Source organism: Lepisosteus platostomus, chromosome 24, assembly GCF_059453375.1.
Source record: "Lepisosteus platostomus isolate fLepPlt1 chromosome 24, fLepPlt1.hap1, whole genome shotgun sequence".
Lineage (NCBI taxonomy): Eukaryota > Metazoa > Chordata > Actinopteri > Semionotiformes > Lepisosteidae > Lepisosteus > Lepisosteus platostomus.
In genome coordinates this window covers 9878187-9903452 of record NC_142634.1, presented here as the reverse complement: position 1 = coordinate 9903452, position 25266 = coordinate 9878187, and the positions used below count along the sequence as shown (strand labels likewise).

The following is a 25266-nucleotide window of genomic DNA, read 5'->3' as shown; positions in this document are numbered from 1 at the left end:
TTGGAGCCGTCATCCTCAATTAACATGTGTGAGCGTTTGTGGAATGGCTAGTAATTACTGTGGGCAAACTCAGGGTGAAGCAGGATGAAGAGCATCAAAGCTTCGGAAGCACTTGTGCGGGAGATGATCTGTAAGTGGGTTGCAGGTTGGAGGAGCTCTCGTCGAGGGCCGGCCCTTGAGGAGACAGCTCCCTGCGTGCTGAAGCACCTCTCTCGTCCTCAGGAGTACTCGCTGGCGGTGCTGGCGGGCCAGAGCTGCCGCTGCGGCTTCCCCACGCCTCTCTTCTCGCTCCACGAGCGCGAGGACGAGGAGCTCTGCCTGCAGCGCTGCGCGGGGGAGGAGTTCGAGGGCTGCGGCACCGCCGTCTATTTCGTGGTGTATCAGACGCAGGCCCAAGGTAAGACTTGCCCGCGGCGTCCGAGAGCTCGTTCGCGCTCCACAAGATGTAGGACTGTTATACTCAGTGCTTCACACCCCCTCCTGATGTCCAACTTGGCCGTCATCACCGTTCTCCATTCTCCATTCTCCACAACGGTGTATTATCCAAGCATACATTTGCGTCTCTTCCTCATTATCGGTCCTGCTTCCTCTGCCCCTTCAGACACACCTTCATCAGTCTTCTCTGACTGCTTCCAGCCAAGCACTGTAACACGTCTAATTTTTCTATTCAAGTCACTTTTTAGTGCAAGTGTATTTTTACACAACAAAGCCAAAATCACGGTGGCTTCTGATGTCCACCTTCCGTCCGCACGTTGACATGCCCTGGAGAGGTTTGAACGTTTGGCGTGCTTCCTCCAAAACTTATTTTTGTTTTATACAAGACCAATCCTACACATGCCTCTTCACTCTAACCTCAAACACTTAATTTAGACGCTTAGGACCTTGTTCGCAAAAAGCGTATAAGCCAAAGATAAGGGGCGCAAAATGATATTCTGTATTCCATGTTGAATATGCTAAACACATTCTAATATATTCGAACAATAAAGATCGAGCTAATGTGGGAGACGACACACACACAGTAATCATAAAAAAAAAACTTTCGAGCTGCAGTATGAGGTCCACCTGAATTTCATGCACTTTTGCAGAGATGAAAAGGAGAAGTTATGCACTGCGAATCTTCATACAGATAGCTGCTGTGCAGCATGAGTGGCTTCTTTAACACTGAGGCACTCCTTGCAGATCTTATTAAATGAAACGGGAAGAGGAAATAACGGTGAAACCCAGAATATTAGTTTAAATTAATATTTTAGACTATTTTACAAAAAAAAATGCTTTTACACATTCTATCTTCTGCGCTAGAGCACACGCTCTTTGCCATGTCTCAGAGGTATTTACACTTTATTATGTCATTATGTTTAGATGCTCAATACCGTCAGGTGCACTTATTGATTGGAGCCTTTTTCTTATTTGACTTATGCGTCTAAACAAACAGAGTCTTCCATAGGTGGTGTCATGGCTTGGGCATGCATGGCCACCTCCAAAACTGGCTCACTCATCTTTATTGATGTACAGGAACTAATGATTGTAGCAGCAGAATGACTTCAGATGTGTGCAGGAACGTCTTGCCTGTCTATGTACAAGAAAATGCCTACAGATGCATTGACCAAGGCTTCATCATGCAGCAAAACAATGGCCTAACTAAAACACACTGCCAACACAACCAAGGAGTTCATGAGGGGAATAAAGAAGAAAGTCTTAAACTGACTTAAATCTAATCGAACTAGAATTCACTGGCTGAAAGGGAGACTAAAGTCAGCCCCCCCCCAAACTAACAGGAACTGAAAATGGCTGTAGCAAAGACTTGGTAAAGCATCGCAAAAGACCAAAACAAGAGTTTGGTGAGGTCCATGAGTTGCAAGCTTGATGCAGTTACTGCATCCAAAGGATTTGCAACCAAATACTACATTTTATACTACTTCAATTTACTTTAAGTTAATTTGTCCCACTACTCATGGTCACCTAAAATGGGGGAATAGAACACAAAAAGCAGTATTATTTTAAATGTTAAAATATATCTGTGACAATTTTGACTTTATTGCCCCAATGCTTATGGAGGACACTGTAAGTCTATTAGGTATGATCTGCTTCTTGCCATTAAGAATGAATACAGAAAACAGCCAGATGTTTTTCTGTGTAAATTTGTTAAGCAATAATTGCTTGTTTTCTCAGGATGTAATGCTTTCAATTGGGTACATTGTTTTTTTACGGAACATACTGTAACTGCTGATGTTGCTGTATTTTACTGCACTTCAATGGTTAAAAGGGTTTTGCATCAAAATGCAGTTTGTTTCAATTTTAACAGCAGGCAAAAATGTTTTAAAATGTGTATTTTTACTTTACTCTTATTGCTGGAGGTTGTGGGTTCAGGTTCAGGTCCAGGTTGTGCAATTCATCCAATTCATCATTCAAAGCATTATTTGTGGTATACTGTGAGGGTTGTGTTGCAGTGAGGAAGAGGAATCTTGATCTAGCACACACCATCATGGTGGTGCTGGCTGTGTACCTACAGCACTGAATGCTATCAGGAAGAGCAATGTGTCTTTTCTGTGTTTTCCATTAAAGCAGTGAAGCCATGTTCTAGGATCAGAGTATAAAAGTGGAAAGCTTGGTGCATTAGGGGGATGACCAACACTTTTTTCTAGAGAGTCACAATTTAGTAGATTTTATAATCATCTCTAAGTCTGTAATTTATTGACATGGAATGATTTCACTTTGCAAGAAAATCACCAGCACTCTGCAGCTGCCCAAGAGCTGGCCAAATCTGATTTTATTAAATTACCCAAACAAGTATAATAATTTATTGAACCCAAGTCTTCTTGTCCATTGACAATTAGAAGTGAGCTATAAACCTTGATGTATTGTGGCTGTCCAGGATGGAGGATAAGAAGAGGAATCTAATTTCCTAAAGGACGTTAGTTTGCTCTCTTTATAAACAGTATAATGCTGCAGTAGTGGTGCTGGAATAAATGGATATTCCAATTTGAGTAATCTAAAAATGAATAAATATAATTCTCCTGGAAAACCCATTTCTAAAGGTTTAAACCTACTGTACTTACCAGGTGTTTTTTTTATGTTCTGGTATGCTGCTGCTTTCTCCGTTTTGGTCAAAGGCCTGTCTTGAATAGTACCCTCTGTTTCTAACTGGGATGAAGGAAGCCAATCATTTAAGTGTCAACATTGCTCTGCAGTCTCTTTGTATTTACATAAGCAATCAAAAGCTCTTGTAACTAGGAAGCAGTGGGTCCTTCAGACAGCCTGTAAAAAGCAATCTTTACTAGAGCCTCTAAGTGAATTGACTCAGTCCTTTCACTTCCTAAAATGCAATTCAGAAGCAGATCACAAGGGGCCACCACATGTTCAAGTTGCCATTAATCAGACTTACTCATTAACTTCCCTATGTTTTTCTCCCTTTTTAGCATTACATGGAGTGCTTACAGAGCCAGATTTGAATCTGTCCTTGCTAGAGTGGATTAACCTGTGTTGCGGCTTGTCACTAGACCTACCTTTCTAAAAGATTTATAGCTGTTTTCTGCTCTCTTAATGGCTGGATTTACTACAGTAAGGTTCTTTAAATTCTTCTTTTAAACATGAAACTGTACAAAAAGCTTCGGTTCAATTAAATAAATATCCTCTCCCACACAATAAAATGGCATTTTGATATTGTATTTTTTGGGGAATGGGGTGGCTTCTGTACAGATGCAGCCATTCAAAATGCGCGGGCGATACTGCATTATTTTCCGGTACGCTGTACGCAGTCTACCGCAAGCTACCGGTAAATACCGCGAGTCACCGGTAAATACCGCTAGTTACCGTAAATTCTCCTATAATACGACAAGCAAAATAATAGTATCCGGAATTTCCGCAAGGTGGAGCTAATAAAGCTCAACCTCTCATGTTTGAGCTGTGGCCATCAGTCTTTAACGAAGATATTACTAATAGTATTAATAATGAATGACCTTGGACAAGCTGTAAGTGTAAACTCAAAGTATTGCCCTGGTCAACATTCTTTTTTTGGAGTACTGAATACACATTACACGTTCCCAGTAAGAATTGTTTAAAAAGCTATATGATCACTTTAAATTCATTGTGATTTGAAAATAAAAGCAATATTAAGCATCAAGAGAAGCTTATCACTCCATCGCTGCATGTATGTTTTTAGAAAGGCAGCACAGTGATTAGTACTGCTGCCTTGAGTGCTGAGGCCCTGGACTATCTGCTGTCTGCATGGGGTTTGTATGTTCTCCTCAAGTTTGTATGGGTTTCCTCCCACAGTCCAAAGACATACTGATAGATTAATTGGCTTCTGGGAAAATTGGCCCACTGTGAGTGAGTGTGTGTGTCCTGCGATGGACTGGTGTCCCGTTCGGGGTGTATTACTCTGGGCTAGGCTCCAGCTCCTTCTAGGATTCTGTCCTGGAAAATCAGATTACAAAAAGGATGGATGTCTTTAGAAAACAAAAGGAGGGGAAACTGATAATTGTTTGGTATAATTTTGATTAATTGGTCATTCATGCCTGTGGCACACTCTAGTGATTCTGATTGTGGAATAAGGACTAAACTACTTCATTAGAGAGAGATTGTTGGGCATAGGACATTCTTCAGGAAATGAACACAGAAAGGAACCAATATGCCTTTATGCTTCTGTACAGTATGTTGGAGCAATACCTTTGTTGAACTCTCCCACAGAGTAAAAAAAACAAACAAGGTTTTGTACTGTATATACCACCTTGATGGATGTGAGTGAGTCTGGTGCAAACATTTAGAACTTCTGCAACAAATTGTACACCACACCAACAGATACAAAGACTCAGGTGTGATGTTCTTTCCAGGAGTGTCTAGTCACTGCAGAACTCCACTTGTAGTGATTGATGGCAGACTGACTGCACATTGCTACACTTATTAAGTCCTGGGAACTCACTCGTGGCCCATTCTGTGGGTTCATCCTGAAATGACAACATTCCAGCAGGACAACAAATATCCATAAGCCACTTGTGTAGCAACGGCTCTCTTTCGAGATAACTGTGTGACAGTTAAGTCGTGGATGCCCTACAAGCTAGACCTAAGCCCCATTGAACATTTCTTGCATTCGTTGGGATGATGTGTGGCTCCAAGGGCTCAGAGAACAATGAACAAGCACATGTTTGGGATCTATGAGAGGAATGGGACACAATCCCTCATGACAGTATTTGCAACCTGGTGTAGCTTGTATTGTTTCCAATGGTGGCCACACACGCTGCTAGTTTGTGATTTTCACAATATATTCTCTACTGATCATCCTGTTGATGATCAATGTTAATCATCTCATCTTCCTGCTAATAACTTTGTGAAATTGTTGTGGAACATGAAATTTGATGCTCCGTATGTGATTGCACCAGATATACTAATAATAGAACAGTGAAGAAGACAGGTGGAAATCATTGTATAATTTCTCAATAAGAAACATTCAGTATAGAACGGTGACCTGAGCAAAAAAATCTTAAGATGTCATTTGTATCCAATCAGTGTTGAGGGACAACTTCACATTTTTGGTCATATTTCTATTCCTACAGTTTCTTGGAATAAATTCCAAAAACCTACCAATGCTCATGTTTTCTTAACACGATAAATCGGCAAACCTCACTTCTTACCTGATATTAACAAAAACAGCTGTTTAACACACACACCTCTCTGCTTTTTTTCCTTCTCTGGGTTTTCAAGACGCAACTACAGTCGTTTTATTAAAAAAATGAAAGCGCATGTCGTACTTGTCGTTTTGTTGATGACTACAGAGATGTCAGTGTAAGTGACAGGTTATCGCTCATTATTATTTAAATTCGGAGAGCCCCTGGGGAGATTGGAAATCAGCCTCTTTAATTGAGGGGTTGAAAACCGAAGACTAGGGGTCTTTGCTCATGAATAAAAATGAGCTTGCAGACACTGGGTCCTGCTTGATTTACTTTCTCTAACATTCCCCTCTCCTGTCTAGATAACCGGTGCATGGACAGACGCTTCCTGCCCACCCGATCCAAGCAGCTCATCGCTCTGGCTAGTTTCCCTGGGGCAGGCAACACCTGGGCCAGACACCTGATAGAGCTGGCCACTGGTTTCTACACTGGGAGCTACTACTTTGATGGGTCCCTCTACAACAAAGGTGAGAAGGTCTTTCTCACACAGCTCAGAGACGAGCTAAATCCCAGATCAGCTCTACACAGCTTCCTCACTCACCACTAGGGATGGTTCTGGCAGAAGAGTTTAACTGACCCTAACCTTTTGTTAACAACAGGACCTATGAGCGTCACAGCCTCGCAGAGATTCATTGATGACTTCGGGTGGAGTGGACTAAGCTGTTAAAGGCTGTAAACATTTTGAGACGTCTTTTTCAATATGCATGGTTGATTCTTGTTTACATTCTATTAACCCTCCTAAACTTTACGTCGGAGAGGTATTGTTGTGATTCACAGGTTATTAAGTGCCACACATTAAGGCTTCTATTGACTGAGTCTCAAAAATATGCAAATTGTTCATGTATAACGTAGCTGCTGTTTACGTGGCGTGTTCAGCACTGCATCAGAAAAGGTGGTAAAAAGTTAATGAACTAGAGTCTCAATGTTATGTTCCAGTGAAATGACAGGCTAGAAACACAGCTTATGAATGTGGGAAAGAATAATGTAGGGTATGGGGAACATTCTGAGGTCATTGTGGTTTTTTGCCACTGAGCTAAGATTATTTAGAAACAAGTAAACTTCAGTACTGCTGTTATATTTGGTATGATCACACAGCAAAATGTTACTATCAGCTTGAAGTGGTTTATTTATAGGTAGGTACATTCAATTTTATTTTTTTGCTCTAAATGTCCTTTCTCCATTTTCAAAGAGACCTGTGAAAATGTGGGTTTCTGGTTTCTTGTCAGGAATGTACAATGTAATGCATAATGGGCATCTCTCCTGATTGGTACAATTGTACCTCATGTCTTGCAGATAAAGAAAGGGTGATGTAAGCTAAAGTAAAATGCAACATGTGAAACTTCCTCATTCTACGTACAGTATACTGTACAATATAGAACTAGTTGCAAGATGTGAGAATTCATGTTTTGGAACTGTCTCATTTTTTAGTCACTACAGTTTAAAAAACTCAATTCATTATCTTCAGTTTCTGACTCTTGGGTCTTTGATGTACAGTAATGATGTTATTGACAAATAAAATATAGGAATTCATATAACTTGCAGTTTGTTATATCAGAATTTGGTCATTTTTCTGTGACAGTGAGACTTGCATCAACATATTTTTGCTAGCTATACTGTATCAATCAGGATAAGCATCTTTTCATAATTAAGTCTTTAAGATTACACAAAAACAGATGAATCCATGATTTCAACCTGACTTAGAGTGCATTTCATATTATTTCTGTGGGATGCATTACCTCATATTCATTTGCATTACAAATTCACACTTATTGTATTTCCAAATACACACATTTTTCTGTGATTGTTATCCAAAGTGAATCTCGGTGGTAAATTTAATGAAGACTGTTTTCCGGCCTGCTGTTTGAAGTCAGATGATAATAATGGATGGTAGCAAAACTCTTTTAATTCTTTAATCAATGCGGCTTAAAACTAAATAACTTCCATCCAGAGTAAATATGTAAATAATGTATAGTCAGAGCTGTAAAGATGTAGTGAAGGAACGCCAGGTGTCCACAACCATCAGCCTTTACAATCCTGGCAAATTAAAGAATTAAAGTGTACTGCCCATTTGCTCTTACACTTGTCAGCTCCTTCCAATGCATTGTTCCTTTTTGAAAACTAGGTTTTAAGGGGGAACGAGATCACTGGAGGAGTGGAAGGACGATCTGCATTAAAACCCATGAGAGCGGCCAGAAGGAAATCGAGGCCTTTGACTCCAGCATCCTGATGATACGCAACCCTTACAAAGCGCTGATGGCGGAGTTCAACCGGAAATATGGCGGCCATATTGGATTTGCCTCCCAGGCCCACTGGAAAGGGAAAGGTACGAGCAAGTCAAGGTCTCTCTTTTCCAGCTCTCTCGGAGTTGGGAGCAAACGTTGGGCAAACCTCAGAGGTGTTGTTCACTCAAGAACATATTGGTAGCACACCTTGCAGTTCTTTCTTTTAAGAATGAATCTCAGCTGGACAGTACCGCTCCGATTGCTTCAGACGGATGTGACAGTATAGATCAGACTTTACTGATCCTGAAGGGAAATTGAGGTGTTACAGCAGTCCAGCCCAAGACAAGCAAAGACAGACATTAGAATAGATGAAAAATTTTTAAAAAGTACAGCAATACAAAATAAATATATAGAGTTAGGTGTGTGCAAAATATGCTCATAGTCACTGTAAAACAATAAAATATGTGCAAAACGCACATAGGTATATACAGATGGAGTGCCTGCTTTGTGAAATGGCAGTCTGGTACAGATATGGGATTGCTGTGAGAGCAAGGCTGTAGAAACCCCTGCCCTCCCTACACATAGCTGTTGATGCTTCTGATAGGGAGCTGTGAAGCTTCCTAATCCTGGTGATCCCAAAGTTATCTGGTTTTCAGTCCATCTACTGGATATAACAGAACCCTTAATTGAATGAATGGGAGCTACAGTACATGCGCTATGAACTTTAATCAACAGTGAGACACCAACACAAATAGAAACGGAGGCGAAGTACCTTTAAACAGAGAACAGGAGGTGCTACATAATGCAAAGAATTATGGGAGTTTGGAACAAGCTACTACACTACCAATGTTGTTGAAGCCAGTGTGATCACCGTTCTTATTTTCAAAATAGTGTTTGGGGACATCTTCAATTTGCTACCAAAAACCAAACGAGTTAGATGAGATTAGGGGTCTCCGGCCCTACTCCTGGAAAACCCCAAAGCCCCAGTCTGTTTAGTCTTATACTGTAAGTCACCTGTTTTTAAAGATCGGTGACTCCTGTGTATTATTGATGAATCAAGCAATAATCTGTTCAGAGAGCAGAAGAGAAGTCTGGTTCTTGAGGGCTGAAGTGTACTTAGATTTTAGTCCAATGTGATCTCCAAGTTACTTAATTGAACAAATCACCTCTTTATATGACTGTAATAGAATTGTTAAAGATTTGTAGAAATTGAAGATTTAATGACCAATAAAACCCGCAGGATTAGGCCTTTTCAGGACCAAGGTTGGAGACCCCTGAGCTAGATGGACCCCCTCCCATCAGGGAAATTTCTTATGCCCTTGTGTTCTTACTGTAATTAGATCAAATTGAGACTTTTTTCATTCTTTTCCACTCCACTAGAGAAAATTAAGCTCTCAAGGTATGATTTTTGTAGGCTGACAGTTCAATGACTGGAATCAACTAATTTGGTCCACTTGGTAAGTTAACTAAATCAGGGCTTTAACTCAATAGTGATAGATTTCAACTAGAACAAAAATGAGCAGACACTGGGGTCACAGGAACCTGGATTAGGAAGGATGTGAAAGGGTGATTGCTGGTTTTTGCCCATTATCCATTTATAACTTGTGAAACTCACTAGGGGTTGGCTTGCCATATAGTAAACCAATCTTTTACTTTGATAAGCTCGGGAAATAAAAAAATAACTTTCAGTGCAGAAAAATAGAAACCAAAACCAAAAGCCTAGCTCTTTTATGAGAGGCTACCTTGACTCTTTCAGAAAATCCCTCCCTGCCAATATTGCCATGCAGCTGGCTGCTTACTCTTCTCAAAAGACTAGTTTCTCTCAAAAATGTCTTTGTCCCTCACTCAGTCACTTCCTACTCCCAGTTCTCTGCTGATTTGGTTTTTTGGCATTGCCCTTTGACTCTGCCCTTTGTCCTCCAAACATCAGTTACCCAACAGGATAAACAAAACAAAAAAAAAACATTGACTTGCTGCATTTTAAACTGTCACCTGACCAATTGTCTTTCAGTAACTGGTCAGATGACCGTGGAGCTTTCTGGGGAATGGACCGTAGACAAGGGCTGCCATCTGGTCTGTCTGCTGTGCCATCATATTAGTGATGTGATTACACATACTTGGTGTAATTATTTAATTAGCTGCATAATTGTCTAACCAGGCTCTGGGATGATTGATAGGGTACTGCATCTTCAATAAAGTGAATGCGTTATGTATTAAACAGTTAAGGATTAAAAAAAAAATCTTTAGATTTAGAAAACAATTAGGTTAATTGTTTAATTGACTACTGAGGTTGGAACAAAAAAGAGAAGACACTTTTTTGTGTCTTCACAAAAAAGCCACAGCATCCTTACTTCTTACTTGGTCTGCACGTTTACAGTGAAAGGGTTCTTATTGATACATGGATGTAAATTCAATAGCACGTTTATTCAATACCGCACATGTACTTTATATATATATAAAACTGAAATTTAATTTGATCATTCTGACTGGACCTTTTCCAGTAAAAGCAGATTAAAGCTAATATAATTAAATATTAAATATTAAATATTAAAGCTTATATATAAGTACGCTTGTTATTATATCATAATATCATGTGATAAGTTTGTCACTGTGAAAGTAGAATAATTACAGTAAGTTGCCCACAGCTTCCGTGACGTTTTTCTTTGGTTTGTTTCATGCTCAACCATACCTGTCTGCGCTTGGTATGCCACTGAGCTTTTATAATGGCTAATTGTTTATTTACTTGCTTGTTTTGTTTTTACAAACGTGGGGATATTCGGTCAAGTCATGTTTTCAAAACCAGTGCAGAGGAATCCTTCACAACTGGGTTTTGCCTCTTGTATCATGTACTGAGAGGCAATGAAATACAACAAATGAGATTCAGAACCACCTTGAAATGCAATTTGTGTTGCATTTCTAATGCCTCTCAGGATATGTGTACATCACATTGTAATTACTGTGCTGTCAGATTTAACCTCACCAGTTACATAATATTGTACTAGAACCTGATGGTCAGATAAGCTATTTTTTGGTCAGATATTTTTCATGCTAGAGCTGCTTTTACCAGCATACTGTGCCCTATCTTGGCTTTTCTCGGCAAGAGGTAATGTTGAAGCTTGTGGTTGAAAGTACCAATCAGCTATAAAACACGTGGGTTTGGTCTAACTGTGTAAAAACACATCACACTATCATCAAAGGAAGTTGAGGTTTTTTAATACACAGTTTACTAAGCATACATGATTTTGGAAGATAGAGACTGCAAGAGTTCACATAAAACTTGTCATTTGCTTTAAAATATCATGAGTCAGATAGCTTATATGCTGCACCAAAAAGCCAGAAAACACTTAGCTGATTTCTTAACACATTATTCAGTTTTTGTATTTCACACATACAGTATTTGCAAGTAAAAGGATGAGAAAGGACAGCATTCAAGAAGGACAGAGTCTCAGACTCCTTGAACCCAACATGCAGAGAACATGGATATAGATCTAAATATTGTTAGTGCTGCAGTATTTAAGAAGACAAGTTGAACAACAAAATATTCAAGAAAACGCTTTGTATGGGACACTTTGATTGCCCAGTGATGAAATAATCAAGTTTCAGATACTATACTGTTAATCGGAACTTTTGTGTTGAATGGTGTTCTCACTGAGCCTGGTATCAGGTTTAGCTACGGTAAAAGGCAGGAATACCTAATAAATTATGGTTTCATTTCTAAAAAATACATGTACATTAAATACAAAATGCAAGAGCTTTGATTAGTGTCATCAATTTCTTCCAAACTTTTGATTTTAGGGCAAATTAGACAAAAGTCCCCTTCAGGACAATGTACTGTATAGGGCCATACAGTACTGTATATGTCAGGAAAAAAATGTTCAGATAACATTGACATACAGTATAGTTTGAAGTGGACTGCTGCAACAAACCGTTGCAAACTGCCTCTGCTGTCATAGAAACAACACCAGTGCATTTCTGAGGAGTTAAAATGTCAATCACAACATCAGTAATTGGGCTTGTTTAATGCTGTCCATATGTAATTACACAGCAGGACATATACTGTAGGTTATAGTCACACACCTCTGACTTATCCTAACCATCTTACGCAGCTACAACAAATAGTACACAGTAATGTGATATCATCTTTGAAGTGCAGGTGCCTCTCGATTTTACGTTAATGTTAATAATGTCGTCAGTGTGATCTGTGCAAGATACTGACTTTCTGATCTCTGCTTGTGTCTCCTGTGTGTGCAAATCAACGCCGAGGGAGTGGCCTAGGAGTTATAAGGCTGGAAATTCATGTTTGCGAGTGCCAGTTTGTGATTTGTCAAACAATCAGCAGAATGTCTGTGATCTATGCCTTTGGAAGGTATTCAAGAGTATTATGATAAAAAAAAAAAATCCATCAAGCGGGTAGATGCCCTTGGAATGCACAACACGTTGGTGCACCAGATGTTTTTCAGCTATCGGTATCGTGACTCAGAAACAGGATCCAAGAGCCGATTCTGTCAAATCACCCACACACTAAACCCAGTGACAACTGGGAATACTTCGCTTTTTCATGTCAATTTTATAGGACACTATAATGCACTGTGCCGTGCACAGCTTTTGTCTTGTTTTGCAAAGCTGTGCAACACCTCCAGGGAAAAGGACCTACATGAGCATTGCTCCGGGATGTGATTGTGCCTGCCATATGTGGCCACTTTTTTAAATCTGATGAATTGGAAAGTAGAAATCTGATTGAGACAGAAACTAATGTAAAGCCCGCACACTCACAGGACTGTAGCTGATGCAGTCATCGCAGAGTCGCAGAGTCGCAGAGTCATCTAAGAACTTCTCCAGGTGGCACAACTTCGAGTCGAACTTAAAATCCAAAGTATAGAGGGTGAAGAAGAACGGAGTAGAACCGTCCCCTGAGGAGCACCTGTATCACTCACCACCTGCTCAGACAAATAGTTCTGCAGTCTCACAAACTGTGGCCTGCCTGTCAGATCATGGAGGCACCCACTTGCGTCTCTTCCAGTTTCCTTCCTAGCAATAAGGGCTGGATAGTGTTAAAAGTGTTAAAAGCACCGGAGACATCAAAAAACATAATCCTCACAGTGCTGCCACCCCTATATACAGTGGCCCTGTATGGCACATGTATACATTAAATTAACATTGAGTAAACAAAATTAATAATGCATGGAATAAAACAAACTTCATTAGGTGACAAACCTTTTACTGTGGGCTCCAACATCTGAACACGTGCTATTTTACATGCCAACAAAAGCAGGAGAGTTATCCATTGCAGTTTATTAGGAACTAGAAGAGAAGTTAAGTATTTGTGAAACAGTCCGCATGTTAAAAAGATATCGGTCTCTAGTTCATCAGCGTGTGGTGTTCACCCCAGTGACGAATTGTTGGGGTGAGGACTTTTCATCAGGGGTGGTCACCAGAATCAAGTGTTGCAGGGCGGAATGTTGTGGTTTCCATCAAGGATGATTGTTCCATGGAGGATTTATCATTGAGAAGAAGTAATGTGGTAGTTTAACAGTCTCCACTTGTTACCACTGTGAGCGCCATGGCCACCTTCTATCTGTGACTCACAACCCAAAACTTGATGTTTCATAGCTACACAAGTTTGAAAATGTCTTTTTTTCTTGCAACTGGATTTTTGTGGGCCTTTGCTGCTCCAGGACTGGATTCCCAGCCTTCAGTTTCACCCTGAGCTTCACTGGTTCCTAAGGGGATATGAAATCTTTCTAATTCAAAACCTACCCATCTAAAATCGCTTGCAGCAGAGAGACTGATCTTAACTATTAACTTACTGGAAACACTAACCAAGAAATTAACCTTAACTGGACGACTCCAAATGTGAGCCTCCTTCAACCAATTTGAAGTATCTACCACATGCAAATACGTGCATTAACCAGTGGGAACATACCAGCAGCAATTTCTCTTTCAGTTTAATTTTTTCTCTTTAACTGTGATCTTTCTGACCTTAACAGAATCATACACATACACGTTAAAGGGCATATCTGTATATCAATAGTCCCGTAACTCAAAAAATTGAAATGATTATTTATCTTCAGCAGCTTAGAAAGTGCAAAATCAAAGGGATAAAAAAGCCTAGAGACCCTCTAACTATACCAGTCCCCTGCAATAAATTTTGTGTTAATTCATGCTTAAGGTATCTCTTAAAAAATACTTTGTTCCACGTCATTAATTTAATCTCTGTTGGGCCGTTTCAAAGTTAAGCTTTATGTGCTGTGATTACATTAGGTGATTTGTGTAGTATCTGTTTAATGAAATAAATTCAGTGCTTGATGATTCTTCAGGGATTTGACTAGTTTTACACATGACCCAGTGATCGGGCCACCACACAGAGACCTGATGAGGAAGTCAGGTACAGTAGGATTGATATTAGTGAGACTGCAGCAGACTGCAGGTCTCATGTTCTCTTCTGTTTTTTTTTTAACTGTATTTATTATTTATTTTTTCCTTCAAATTGGCAATAACATATGCCTTTTTTTTTACTAAAGTGTCTGATGTGTATGAGTGTCATCAAACTGTTTTCTGCTTGTGATCACCTACTGTAGTTACAGCCAGAGCTGTTACCATTACTGAGATGCTAGAGATGAACAAATAAATGGAGAACAAAGGTTGGGAGGGAGGAGGAGTGAGAGGCGGGAGCAGGGGACAGAAAGAGAGGCCAATCAAGAGGTGTGAAGTCAGAATGGGTGCAGAGAGGTGTGAAATGAAACTTCCAATGAATGGAGAAAATTTAAAAGAACAGTAGTCTGTCGTTAAGAGAAGGGAGAATGTGTGATCCTAGTGTAGCTGCAGAATAATTTTAGTTTCGGTGGTCTTTCTGATGTATGAAATACGTCGTGGCACACAGGGGGACTGACAGATCACTGCCTTCCCGATATAACAATCACTACTGTAACTCTCTCAGTTGCATGTACAATCAACTGAACCTATAGTATACAGAGGGTATCTAAAATATCACGTACAGTGCCATGTTCAACTCAGTTTATATTTTTTGTTTGTTTTTCCCTAGAGTGGCCAGAATTTGTGAAAAACTACGCCCCATGGTGGGCTTCCCATACTTTGGATTGGTTGAAGTATGGGAAAAACGTGCACGTGGTCCACTTTGAAGACCTCAAGAAGGCCCTCTTCAACCAGCTGAAGGGGATGGTGACTTTCCTGGGACTGGAGGTGTCTGAGGACCGGCTGCTATGTGTGGAAGGACAGAAAGATGGCAACTTCAAGCGCTCGGGGCTACGCAAGCTGGAGTACGACCCCTACACCCCAGAGATGAAGAACCTGATCAACGGTTTCATCAAGACTGTCGATGCGGCCCTGAAGGAGAGGCGGCTGCCCGGAGTGCCGGAGGACTACCGCCCGAGATGATACAGCTCCGTCTTTCGCTCTCCACCCGACTTCTTCACGAAGAAAGCTTAATAGGTGGACACACTTCAAAATACTGATACGCTAATAATGAACTGTTGTTACAAGTTTGCAATACCAGTAACATGCAGTTAACACCATGCTCTATGAAGGGGAAATGATGGTTAAGAACAGGAAGCACTTTTTCTCATGTTAGGTCCTTGAGGCTCACTTATAGCACAGGACAAGCTGCTGGCATGCTTTAGGCCTCGCGACCATATTCTGCCTATATTTCCCTTTCAAACTACTTCTCAGTGCCCTAGCAACTGACGTTGTAATCTGTCAAGAGCAGACACCCAGCCTGCTCCACGTAACAATTTAGAATTAATAAGCAATGCAGAGGACAAATAAAAAATAAACAACATTTTGAATTATTGAATACATTTAAAAATGAAGATCTTAAATACAATGGCCACTTGGGCTCAAGATAGAGAAGTGCTGTAGGTAGAAATCAGTGGGACTCAGTTAAGGATGAAACCACTATTTCTCTGGACTAGCTATTCCATCATTTTTTAATATTGTCATGTGATGGTGTTTCTCAAAATTGTCATGTTGTTGCCCAGTGTAACAGTGTTACACTATGACGTATAATTCCAGCACACTGACTCCTATAATTGAGGATACAAAAACATATAATAGAAAAAATATGAGAAGAGTTGGCTTTTGACAAGTCTAGCACCTGGATCTAATGATCCAAGAATCCCAATCAAACAATTTACTTTAATCCCTTACTGTAGCATTGATATATTGATATCGATTATAGCATTGATTAAAGCCTCCTACTGTATATCCCACTGTGCAGCAGTGTCAGTAAAGAACTCCATACCAATCAGTTAAATGATCTCACAACGTTGCACAAAGGATGTAACGTCAACATTTAATTCCTCCTCAGTGTCAGGTTGTGTTAAGATCATGCCTTAAGTATTAGAAATCTGTAACTACTCTAATGTTATTAAAGTATCAGTATTCGGAAGTATGTCCACATAACAATTTATGGCTGATTTAATTCCAGCTGAAGTTTTTTTTCCACTCAGTGGGTGGAAAATAGAAAAAAAAAGTTATTTGAATATATATATATATGTTTCTGTGCTGCTATTACCCATACATAGAACATATTTGCTCTTTTCTAAATATATATTTAAAATATTCTGAATACAAACTAAAGTATGTACACAGACCATTTACTGTACGCTTTCCGATTGCAAAATTCAACATACTGTACATGTCTTATGAAATAGATCAAGCAATGATACACTGTTAAATTTGGTCAAATTCATGGTAAAAATGGTACTTTCCCAAATATACTTATTTTCCACAATATGTATGTTTTCAGTATGGGTGGCTCACTTTCAATTTGACCCATTACCAGTCTGTGACTAAGGTACAGACTGTGACTAAGAGAAAGGTATGAAGCAAGACTTTCTGGACGGCTGAGTGGGTGACTAAGTCATACTTACACATTTCTGCTCTGCTTCCTTCTCTTTCAAAGAACAGTAAGATCAGCAAACATAGTTCGCTAAGAAAAAATACTTTTTCCACTATTGCTTTTACTTCTATAACAGTGATTACATCACAATACATCCCACTCTCTCATCACCATTTTTAAACCAATGTATCCACCTTACCAATGGTGGTGGTGGAGGGGAGTCCCCATTACCTGTAAAGCGCTTTGAGTGGAGTGTCCAGAAAAGCGCTATATAAGTGTAAGCAATTATTATTATTATTATTAATAATTATTAGAACTTCTGTAGGTTTCTACAGGCATTCTGTTCTTAGTTCATCTTCTTCCATTATTAATTCCTTATCTTTCTAATTCCCTGTTAGAAATGTATAATCTGGATGTCACTATCCTGCTGCAATAGAAAAGATTATTGATTTCTAAATTCTTCTGGGGCATTAGTGTGTTGTCAGGTTATGTTTTCTTGTTAATATTGTAGTGGAAGATGTTTTCAACCAAAGGCTTCCTTAGGTCACTTTTCCCTGACTTTTGTGGTGTGTTAATGTAATCTGAAGGGCTGATCTTACAACAGCACTTATGTGTTACGTTTTTTTATTTCATAAAGCCCACAGTATGGAGCTGCACATTAATTCTTAATATTCATTTTTACACTCCAGCAGGAAACTAAAAGAAAACATAAAACAAAGAAGTTCTTGTTTTTCATAAAGCAATATTTTAAATGCCAGCTTTTTCATGGGTTAAGATTGTACGTTTTTAAAAATATATAATTTTATTATTGTTTTATCCCCACCCAATGGTGGGCAGCTCGGAGCAGTGATTAGTGGTTGGAAAATTAGATATCTTAGATGACTAGTAATAGATATAATAAATACCTCTGTGATTTTTTTGCTTAAAAGCTTTGGCCAGATAGATCTATATTTATTAGTGATGGTAAATTGCCAGTTGATAAACAACTATTGTATGTTGTCTGCACACTGTCATGTGATGTGCCCACTATTGAGCTGCCCCAGTTGTGAGTGAGATGCAGTTCCCACTGACATCACTGTAAGCTCAGTACCTGGCAAGTCTCAGGACACCCTCACTGACACAAGACCCCATAACCGTGATATTGCTTATTTCATTTAAAATGAGTAAATTCCAAAAACTGGGGACAACGCAAAAAGCAATTTCCTGTGGAGTGCAATACGGCAAGTCCCATATGAACGCCGGAACAAAAATGAGGAACTGAAAACTAGAAAACCTTTGTGCTGCGTTCTTCTTCCACGCTACAAATTACTGTGTTGCCTCTATGTCTGCACTGCGGAATTTTACTTTGTATTCACAAGTATGAGCATTGCAGTGAAACTGCAAAAAAAGTGAACGGGGCTCCAGATTGGTTCAATTAGTAATAGTACTTGTACAGATGACAGTTCAAGCCCTGTGGCTCAAACGTAGCTAGCCTGAGCCTGAGTCACGTCACTAGCATACTGTGACTGGAATTCCAACTGTGCTTCAATGGACATGAAGCCAAGTCGGTCAGGTTCCACTTACGTAATTCTCGATACAAAGCCTATTCCTGAAACTTATTGGGAACCTGCAGGGTTGCAGTGACAACAGTGAGAGATGCATCAACCCTCCAGTTGTTGCCAACTCTCCTGTGAGGTGCTTGCAGAGTGACTAATTCTTTTCTCACCTATAGGAATCCACTTGAACCTGTATGTTTAGTCCCCCACAATTCCCCTGAGCCCCTGTAATTGCACAGTACCCCTTCATTTTTGCACATATATTTTGCACTGTCCTTAGTAGCTGTCCCCTGAATAAGACCCAAGAGCAGAAGAGTTAACAGGAGTGTCCTGGTTGAATTCTACTCCAGGCTTATACAATCTGGCTTTTCTCAAATTTCCTAATTTTTGTCCACTTCTTCTCTTCTACATACAGTATATGTATTTATTTTACACCTGGGACTTCCTTTCACACATCTCTCACTACCCCATCTGCAGCCTAGTAGCTGCTCCCTAGATCAGTTTTGCAACAGTGAGGGGGAGATTGTGACTACAGTAGCAATTCCCTCAGCTAAGTGAGTCGCCTAAATGACCTCTTGTTTTGCGTTCATTAGGATCTAACCCAGCTACTGAAAACCCAATTTTTGAAGTAGATACTTTTTGGCACATGCCAAAGTGAATTGAAAATGTTTAGGACAAAAGGTGCTACATAAATGCAAGAAATGATTATTCTTGTAGCAATGAATGTCATTGTCTAGAATAGTGAAGTCAGACTAAATTCAATCAATGTGATACTGCAACAAAAAGAAAACACATTGCTGTGATGACATTTGAAAACTAGAATTATGTTTTGGTTTGCCTTACATAAGTTTCATTTTATTGATTTATCTAATCTTCTTCAGACAGTTTCCTTAACATCTGACAGAGTAATTAAGGCCCCAGCTTGCCAACTGTATTGACTTGCACAGTGTATGTTGAATTGATTGTGCAATTACCCAGCAATTATGCAGATATTTTCACAATTTTAGACCTCTTTGTCTCTAGAATTAAATAGCAATTTGTAATTAGATTCATGTTTCTTTGCAAATTTTAGTGCCTCGTGCAGAATAGATTTTAGGTACTTTCCATTAGTATCAAAACTCTAATTTGAAGTTATTCTATGTTTGTAAGAAATTTAAATAGCCATGTATTCAGGTACTGCCAGGAGGAATATAGAGAATCAGATAAAACAATCATGTTGAAAACTGAAACTGACCTGAGTTTAATCTTAAACTGAAAACTGGTGAAGCTGAATAAGAGGGGGTGACATTGTATGAGCTCAACATTTCATTATTAGAAGGAAAATGCAGCCCAGCACACTCCAGCATTCGAACTAAAAACAAAATACGAAGTGTTTCCCTTATGGCTTCCTTTTCAGTACCTTCTTGAACTTGAGTCGTGTAAGATTTCATTTTTTTAATTGAAAAAAGAATTGAAAAATTGTAAAAGATTAAAAGTACAAAAACACAACCCAGGATCTTACAGCTGAATCCCAGTTTATTTTAGATGGCCTTTATAGAAATCTGCCAAAACCTCACTGTGGTAAGACGTGTTGTGAGCTGACCTGCAGTAAGTGATAAAACAGTTTAGGTACAACAGCAGTAAAATGCACACCAGCAGTCCCAGCGGTTACCCTAGCACAGCTCATAACACTTGAATTGAGAATCCATTTTACTAGATAAGGAGATACAATTCCCAGTAGTTCTTTCAAGAGATTCCCATTTCCACACAGAAAAAAAAATACTTGTGTTTTTTTGCTTCTGAAAGTGCTTCAGTTCGTGTCACTCCTAAAATGTTATTCAACATACAAATTCAATCTATGTAGCCTTTGCTCCAATATTTATACCTTTCTAACCAGAAAAACCAGAAAAGAACCTGTGACTCAAGGAGACACTGGATAATACTTCTGCTGTATCAATCTCTTTCTAATAGCATGTACAGTAGGTGCTTTTGCGACAAGTTGCAACACAGGTACAGGTAAAGTAGGCCAGTGGGCATGGAAACGAGAAAAAGAAAAACTCCCAAAGGGAGAAAATAAATCTCTGGTTGATTCCCCTCTGAGCAATGAGTCTTGTGAGCCTACAGAAAAGGAAGGTTCTGGATTTTGAATTAGGTATTTCTGGCATGATACAAATCAGAGTAATTCATCTGGTGTAGAATTTGAGGGCGTCACTGAAGGTCTAGGAACATTCCCTATTCTTTGTGTTTTACTCATATTTCTTTCTGAGGTAAAGTAAGTGGAATTAAAAATAACTGGTGGAGAATTGCTATTTTGTTAATATTGAATTTTAACAACCAGCTCTGCAGAGGTCACAGTTGCTAAGAGATGTTTTTTTTTTTAACAGGGATGTACTTGCTTAGCCTCACACATCCACAAAGACAGTAATGGTGACAAATTGCTCTCCATCCTCATGACCGGAGCTGAGTAACCTCTCGGGTAATCTTTTACACTGAAAATAGTGACAAAAAAATTCAAATAAACACACACTGTTGGGACTATTCATACAGTATGTTGAGCTGATACAGTTTGTCACTATTGAAGAATTGTGTTCCTTTCAGTAGTCCTGACTCAGGTTATGCAGGTTATGTTGGTTTTTTATGTCGCTTTAGTTAAAATTAGCTTTTGTTACCAACAACAGATCCTGTTATTCTCAAAATGTTTGAGGGCTTGGACAAAATTGGCATCTGATATTCTTTCTTTTTTTGGCTCTATGCACTACGGTGCTGAGAATGCACTGTACTGTATATTCAAAGCTTTTGTGGGGTTGAGTGGAAGCAGAAAACCAGCCATGCTGTTGAAGCCAATACCCTGGCTTATTTCATGAAGTGTGAGCTTCTCTCATCAACTCGCTACTAAAACCCAAACAAGTTGTTTGAGCCATTAATGTTTAGGTTCTTACTTGCATGTTCTTTACTACCATTTTTCAAGACTAGCCAGGGTTTCTGTCAGATGTAATATGGCAGCTCAATGTGTAAACTATTAATTCTTGGTTACATAAAAACAAAGTGAAATGACGGGACTTTTCCTTTACAAATTTCCTGTTAAATCAAAAATACCCCCCCTGAAATGACTGCAGTGAGAAGGATACAGCATATTCTAAAAACTATATTTTGAGTCTCTTTCCACATCTACCTGTATCTCTCATTGGTTTATTGCAGTAAGTCAGTTTCTCTCAGTAAAATCTAACACTAAAAAAGATAAATCGATCCATGCATTGCAATTTTATTATGTTTATGAATTTTAGAAAGGAACATCTGTATATGGAATTGATCCCTCACTTCAGATACCACAGCTATAGTAACAGAAAAAAACAACTCTTCTCTTGCTGTTTTGATGAAACTGCTTTTACATTTGCATAAAATACCTCCCTATCATTAAATACAAGCTTCCCTAATAATCGACTCTGATATTTTCACAATTTGAGATTCTTTAGATATGGCTTGGTTGTACATGCACCCTGCTTTCTTAAAGAGAGTGAAGTGACATGTCATGTATCACATTTTGTGATCATGGATGTGGTCACCATTTCTCTTTTCATATTCTTCTATATGTGGGTTACACAATACACTGTGTTGACAACTACAGGATATTTGCATAATCCAATCTATATGGGATTATCTAAATTCAGTGAGAACAGAAACCCCCCAAATTACCTTCAGATGCATAAATAAAGGTGCACGAGGCTTTCCGATATACTGTAAGTTTAGCAACTGTTACGAATGTTGATCAGCCCTCTGTGTCTGCATTTATGTTACAGAAGGCATTTCATTGTGAGCAACTGCAGACTACAAATATTTCTTCTTTATCCTTACGTTACAGAGCCTTCCATTTAATATTACACTCCAACAAAAAAGGACATATAAAATAAAAAATAAATCTGTATATTTTTGTATGGATCATTCAATAAAGGATTTAAAAAGATTTATAGAACCAAAATAAATGGGGATTTTCAGAGTTGTAACTTATTTTTTTGACATGGGCTACTTTTGAATGTGTCATGCTACCACTGATCTTGGCTTGGTACTATACTGGGGGGTATTTCATTGAATGTATTTTGTATGGAATGAATGTAATATGTTTTTACCAAAAACGTTAAGCAAAACAAAGAAATAAAACCCCAGAAGTATGCTAATGGGATATGTTGCGCAGTCTTGCAGATTATGTTTCTGACATGCTTGACCAAATGCACATGTTCATTTCCTGAGAAAGGAAATAAATTATCTGTTCAATTTTTATATAATGTTAAGGTATTGCACTTGCCTGGATTATCCTCAGGTTGTACCTGTAATTAAATGTTTCCTAATCTTCCAATCGAGTGTTTTGTGTCCTTTTGAAGCACACCAGAACTTTAAATTGATGTTAGCATTCTGTGAAGAGTCATCTTCTTTATTTATTCTAAACTTACAAGTACAGCAAGTGCTATGAGCATAGTTGACTATAATACAGATTCAGTCAGAATGTTGTGACTATGAACTGAAGACATATACTTTACTGCTACATTAAGATGTCCTGATGTTCCTAAATTCTCCCTCTGCTCTCCTAGACAATGTGGAACGTCAAGGCCACAGTGTAGCAAAAAAGGTGTAGCAACTGTTACAAATGTTTATCAGCCCCTTGCGTCTACACTTCATTGTGAGCAACTGCAGGCTACAAATATCTCTTCTTTTTCCTTACATTACAGAGTCTTCCATTTAATATTAAACTCCCACAAAAAAGGACATGTAAGAAATAAATCTGTATATATTTTTATACAAAAGGTCATTCAATAAAGGATTTAAAACATTAAAAACATTAAAAGAACATTTATAAAGTGAAAATGCAGAACTGGTGGACATTACACAGCAATCTTTGAACTGGAAGCCATGTCTTAAAGTGTACCAGAGAGGTAGGGAATTTAATGAGATTGGCCTGTTATTCCTCTTAGTCTTGTGAGTACCAGCAAGAACTACTTGATGTTACATGTAGTGTGGATCTATGTTGCAACATTACACTCCATCTTCTTCCATTGATTAAGAAGCACCATGGACTGACACTCAAAATCTTACTGCAGTTGATTATCATTAAAGATTTTTTGTTTCATAAGCCACTTTTTTAAACTCCAGTTCTTCAGATGCCTTCACAAAAAAATTGGTAATATTATCCTTTCATTCTGAGTGACATTTTTTATTGTGGGATGCCGCTGCATGATAAAGAATACAGTGTAATCTTCATTCCTTTCAGTGTGTGATGCTGAATTCAAATTTGAATGCTGTATTAATCAGTTTCTCTTGTGGGAGGCTTGATTGTGGGACGCAAAAAGGTCTAATCAATTTAAATTATGCATTTCAATGACAAATAATGTAAAAATGATACAATTTTAACACACCAATTCGCAAAGGAATTGAGAGTCATGTTAAAGTACAACAGGAAGGTGAAACTTTCAAACATTCCCAGTATTTTTTGAGACGCAAGCATTTGCAAACATATTTGATGTGCCATTAATAGAAAGTATCACGTTTCTCTTTCCATTTGACGCAATGTTGTGTGCAGCCTAGCCTTTTCTTAAAAATGGATTTTCTAATTATTATTTCTAAGACTGTTGCTAGCAGTAGCAATGTGGCAGGGCTTTTGCATTGAACTGAATGATCGGATTTTTCATGGTAAAGTGTCAGCTGGCAAGAATATTGTCAGATAAATTTCAGAATTGTCATTTTTGCTGTAAAGAGACCTGTGGATGTTCATTGCAGGAAGGAGAAGTGAAATTCTGTTTGTTATGATGCATTTCTGTGCTGGTCTACCACAGATGCTGTGTTTACTGCACACATAAAAAAATCACCTTTTCCTAAAACCCACATTGTTTGGTATATGCATTTTAAATTCATGAATATGTCATTATATAGTGCATACTGTATATGCAATGCTTTGCATGCTTAGGAGTTTCTATGCTAATATGCTGCAAATAGACCACTGTTTTTGTGAGTACTTTTAGCTTGTGGGGTATATGCTCTTGTCTCTTTTTACAAGATGTGCATTTCCACATTAAACTTCCAGTATAAATAAATCATCCTGATGGATCCTGGAGTATAACCTAAAGCATGTCTGAAGGCACCCATTGGCCAGCTCACATTAGGTATGTGGGTGTGAATCAAGGCCTTGGAAACAGATCATAGAGATGACTAATGCAGAATATTCTAAAAACCATCCAACGTCAGCTATAATCTCCCGAAGTCTGGATGAGCAGGCTGCATTTTGACTCTATAATATAAACTGAAAATTCATAGTTAAGTTAACGTGTAAAAACAACAGGACCCCATAATGAAAATACAGAAAATATTAATGAGATGAACTCATCACAAAATATGTAGAGGAATTGAAGGTCAATAGTTGACAGAGAAATTAAATATCTGTTAACTTTTAGCTTTGAAATAAAGTGGCAATGAAACTGTTCTTCCTGAGTTCTGCCAATACCTGAAGCTCATTACTTCGAAGACATGTGTGGGAAAATAAATCATAAGGATACATCTAAGCATTTCACAGCGAACTTTTATCCAAATACTACCCTCTCTTTCTTAAGGAGTTGCAAATCCACACTGTAGCCAACATCACCCATTTCTCTCCTGTTGTTTTTAGCGCTAAACATTTGGGTTTGATAAATGTTCATCTAAGATTTAACCAGACGAAATATCAAGTGAAGTACACAGGAGCTATATTTTCAACAAGATAAAAAAAGATTTGACTAGATCGCAGGAAAAACAGGCTTGCATGAAATCACAACCAAAAAAGCTAAATCAATTATATTACACATATATAACTGTATGATGTACATATTGTATATATGTATCAGGTTCCTTTGTAATCTTCCCTGTTCAAGACTAAAAAGGTTCAGTAACATAAGATCCCTCAATTTAACTTTTCTACTTCTAATCATATATCCTGACATTTTGTTTGCCTTTTTTTTGCTTCCCCATGTTGTCTAGAGCATTTGTTCTTA

General features: G+C 38.6%; 1 protein-coding gene across 2 annotated transcripts in view; it reads left to right on the top strand.

Annotated features, from left to right (window-relative positions):
- The window catches only part of wscd2 (WSC domain sialate O sulfotransferase 2), a 78256-nt gene extending 55649 nt beyond the window's left edge, over window positions 1-22607 (top strand). For both annotated transcript variants that reach the window (XM_088617933.1, XM_088617934.1), the window contains exons 6-9: window positions 223-397; window positions 5966-6130; window positions 7786-7986; window positions 14928-22607. In XM_088617933.1, coding sequence (XP_088474059.1) covers window positions 223-397; window positions 5966-6130; window positions 7786-7986; window positions 14928-15280 — 894 coding nt within the window. In that variant the 3' untranslated portion in view covers window positions 15281-22607. The remainder of the gene's footprint in view (window positions 1-222; window positions 398-5965; window positions 6131-7785; window positions 7987-14927) is intronic.
- Window positions 22608-25266: the final 2659 nt, after the last annotated feature.